Source organism: Phaethon lepturus, unplaced genomic scaffold, assembly GCF_000687285.1.
Source record: "Phaethon lepturus isolate BGI_N335 unplaced genomic scaffold, ASM68728v1 scaffold56768, whole genome shotgun sequence".
In the NCBI taxonomy this organism is placed as follows: domain Eukaryota; kingdom Metazoa; phylum Chordata; class Aves; order Phaethontiformes; family Phaethontidae; genus Phaethon; species Phaethon lepturus.
In genome coordinates this window covers 1-1,886 of record NW_010559426.1, presented here as the reverse complement: position 1 = coordinate 1,886, position 1,886 = coordinate 1, and the positions used below count along the sequence as shown (strand labels likewise).

General features: G+C 35.7%; 1 protein-coding gene across 1 annotated transcript in view; it reads left to right on the top strand.

Annotated features, from left to right (window-relative positions):
• The window catches only part of TTC26 (tetratricopeptide repeat domain 26), a gene marked incomplete at both ends in the record, with an annotated part of 19,354 nt that extends 18,567 nt beyond the window's left edge, over nucleotides 1–787 (top strand). The window contains one exon of the mRNA XM_010293338.1: nucleotides 685–787. Coding sequence (XP_010291640.1) covers nucleotides 685–787 — 103 coding nt within the window. The remainder of the gene's footprint in view (nucleotides 1–684) is intronic.
• Nucleotides 788–1,886: the final 1,099 nt, after the last annotated feature.

Sequence of the window (1,886 nt, the reverse complement as noted above, 5' to 3'; positions counted from 1 at the left end):
GCTGAACAACTGGTATCAGTAGATTGCTCTTATTTAATGATAGCAAGTTGCTTGTTTTGTCATTTTTCAAGAGCAGTCACAATAAGATAATGCTTTTTTCCCTAAGAGTTAAAACTGCTTTCAAACTGGACTTTTGTAAGTTAACATTTTTTGTTTTGAATGTTGGTCTTTTCGAAGTGGTTTATTGAGTTAGATTTTGTTGGAGAAACTGTGATGTGAAACTAAAGTATAAGAATCGACTGAAGTATACTGAACTATAAAGAATCGACTGCTCCTGATCATTTTAGGATCTTGTGGCATTTTAAACAAGTGTAGAGTTGTTAGCCTAATTTTTTCATATGAACATCATAAGCAAATTGTAATTCTGTATGTGTTCTACTCACTCTTGTCTCAAACCATATTATGCTTTAAAATCTTTGATATATAATATATCACTGCCTTGAGCTGCTAAAAGCTGAAATAAATTAATCTTTACTGATGGATTTAAGACTTTATATTCTTCAGAATAAAGGTGGTCACACATCGTAATTCTGTGGTTACATTAAAGCAGGGATTATGCTAATGCCAGTGCCACTGACCTTTTCCTACTGTTAATACGGGAATTTAAGGATTAATTTCCTTGAGTTAAGAGATCATAGACAAGATTTTGATACACAGTTATCAATATGCTGCTTTTCTCTGCAGGTGGTGTTCCGAGGAGGAGAAGGGGCTTTGCAGGTCCTGCCTCCTCTGGTTGATGTTATTCCTGAGGCAAGACTGAATCTTGTTATATACTATCTCCGGCAAGGTAAATACATCTTCCTCTGACTCTTTCATAGCTTCAGGGATGACATTCATTCATCTGATCTCAACTGACTATTCAATTAATTTTTTTTTCTTTGCAGTCAAATGTAATTTATTTCATTTTCTGTTCCTCTGGAAAATAGTGAATGCAAGAGTTCCAATGGCTTGCAGATAAGGGCTTTAATTGTGTGCAGTCAAATAAACCTACTTTGTAGCAGAGCATTGGAAGTTCTTGGGTTGCTGGAGATGGCTTTGGGGATGGTGGTGTTTATATGTTTGTAGTGAGAGGACCTCTCCTCTGCCTGAGATATGTAGGAATGGTAGGCATATGTCCTGTGAAGGCAAGGACAACTATTTCTGTAGATAGGGAACAAACTTAATGAGCCAAAGTGACTATAAACAAGGCTACAGTTTGTGAACAAGACATTTCATTCCAAATCTACTTTACAACACTGAAAGAATGCAGGTAGGTAGCCAGAATCAGTTGGAAAGGATTTTCTACTTGTTTCTCTCCTTATTTGGCCAACTCCTTTGAATTTTATCTGAGTGTAGTTTCAGAGCTATTCCTGTTCTCCCATTGTGTTTCTTTATTCAACAGTGAGTTGACTGGCTGAGTGATGAATAGGTGTTAACTGCAGTCATCTAATATAAGGTGATGTGATGATTGCTTTTCCACCCACTTCTTTCTTATAAGCCTTGTATTTTGTCACCTAAATACGTTTAGGTGACCAGAGCATCTGAAAGCAGAAAAATGTCTTTTTTTTACTTTTTAAATAAATAAAGTCCATGCCTGCGATTTTTTTTTCCAAAATGTTGAAAAATTACCATGAGAAATGGGGAGAGATTCTGCTAGCAGAAGTCAGTCACACCAACTTTATATTCTTTGCATAGCAATAAATTCATCAGAGAATTTGAACGTACGTAAACATAGTATATTGAAAAAGCTCTATGAGCTTTTTACAGTGTGATTGACTTGGAGTTTCAGATACCGATTCTGAGTAACATCATTATAATTTGTAATCAACAAGGTTGGTGAGATTTAATCTTTGTAGTTGTGTCACCAAAATCGGGGATAAGCCTCGTAACACCAATATAGTGTTAAA